General features: G+C 44.2%; 1 protein-coding gene across 2 annotated transcripts; it reads right to left on the bottom strand.

Moving 5' to 3' along the window:
• Positions 1-6: 6 nt before the first annotated feature.
• Positions 7-972, bottom strand: LOC107580851 (protein phosphatase 1 regulatory subunit 3C-B-like). Of its 2 annotated transcripts, XM_016266479.1 has the most exons (2): positions 445-972; positions 7-273 (listed from the first exon to the last, which is right to left on the bottom strand). In XM_016266479.1, the coding sequence occupies exons 1-2, from the start codon at positions 925-927 to the stop codon at positions 16-18; spliced, it is 741 nt and encodes a 246-aa protein (XP_016121965.1). In that variant the 5' UTR covers positions 928-972; the 3' UTR covers positions 7-15. The 2 variants fall into 2 exon arrangements, with proteins under 2 accessions (XP_016121965.1, XP_016121964.1); XM_016266478.1 differs by having other exon boundaries at positions 7-972.
• Positions 973-1,025: the final 53 nt, after the last annotated feature.

Raw genomic sequence — 1,025 nt, 5'->3', positions numbered from 1 at the left:
GGGGGTCTTGAACTGTCACCAGTAAGGGGTGTTGTTCTCAATATGACCCCAACTCTGCCACTCAGGGAAGAATCCACTAGATGTTCTTGGGCTGCCGAATTGATCAAATTCCATCTCTGGCCGTTTGCCTTGATTCTTGAAATATGTTGTCATCTTTTGGGTTACACTGGTCTGCCTGGGGTTGTTCTCTGCATGTACCAGCTTGTAATTTTTCCCATCATTATTGTCCCAGTATGTGGTATCGTGAGTTTTGTAGGATATGCAGAACTCCACCTGCTCGTGTGGGGGCACAAAACTTGGAAGGTCAATGAAAAAGGAGAAGGTGTCAACGTCCTCACATCCATAAACATTATTCATGTATGTACAAGGAATGTCAACATAGCTTTTCCATGACTCAAATGTTATTCGCACATAGACCATTTTCTCAAAGCTTATATTGCTTACTTTGACTGTGCCAGTGAGTGATCTCTCTTGAATTATACAGTTTTCCAAGCATACCAGGTACTTCTTTAGATGGTTCCGGAAATGCAAATAGTCTGCAGCAGGCTGAGGGAAATCCAAAATCAAATTCTTCTCCTTCTCCGCTTTCAGGCCCACAATGGCGGCCTCCAGGTCTGATAATTCAAACTGCAGGTCTAACATGGGGTCTTCTTCAAAATCCTTGAACACATGGACTGCTGTCAGAGACATGCCTTTGGAGTCAGCAAAAACCACTTTCTTTTTAGCTTTGGTCTCTGGACTTTTCCATCCTAGGTTATCAGTGTCCACTTCTGTCTTAGAGCTGATGCAGGATCTCAGAGGTTTGTATTGGTTGACTAGGCTCCTGGACTTACAGTCCTCATATAAACTGAGGAAACTGCGAAGAGGCGGCGAGTGAGCCAGACAAATTCTCATTGCCACATCCACAGGCATAATTGGACTTGGCATTGGCCTGGGGTTCAGTATCTGTAGAACCCTGTCATGAAGACAATAATGAAGAATACTACAGTGACCATTTAAGCAGGTGACGTGAAAGACTTTCCTCG

Source organism: Sinocyclocheilus grahami, unplaced genomic scaffold, assembly GCF_001515645.1.
Source record: "Sinocyclocheilus grahami isolate Dianchi unplaced genomic scaffold, SAMN03320097.WGS_v1.1 scaffold47630.1, whole genome shotgun sequence".
Lineage (NCBI taxonomy): Eukaryota > Metazoa > Chordata > Actinopteri > Cypriniformes > Cyprinidae > Sinocyclocheilus > Sinocyclocheilus grahami.
The sequence above is the reverse complement of the archived record's forward strand: the minus strand, read 5'-3'. Positions and strand labels throughout refer to the sequence as shown.

What these genes read in the sequence shown, in the direction of transcription:
- LOC107580851 (XM_016266478.1), bottom strand. Translation starts at nt 927, where the DNA reads ATGCCAAGTCCAATTATGCCTGTGGATGTGGCAATGAGAATTTGTCTG.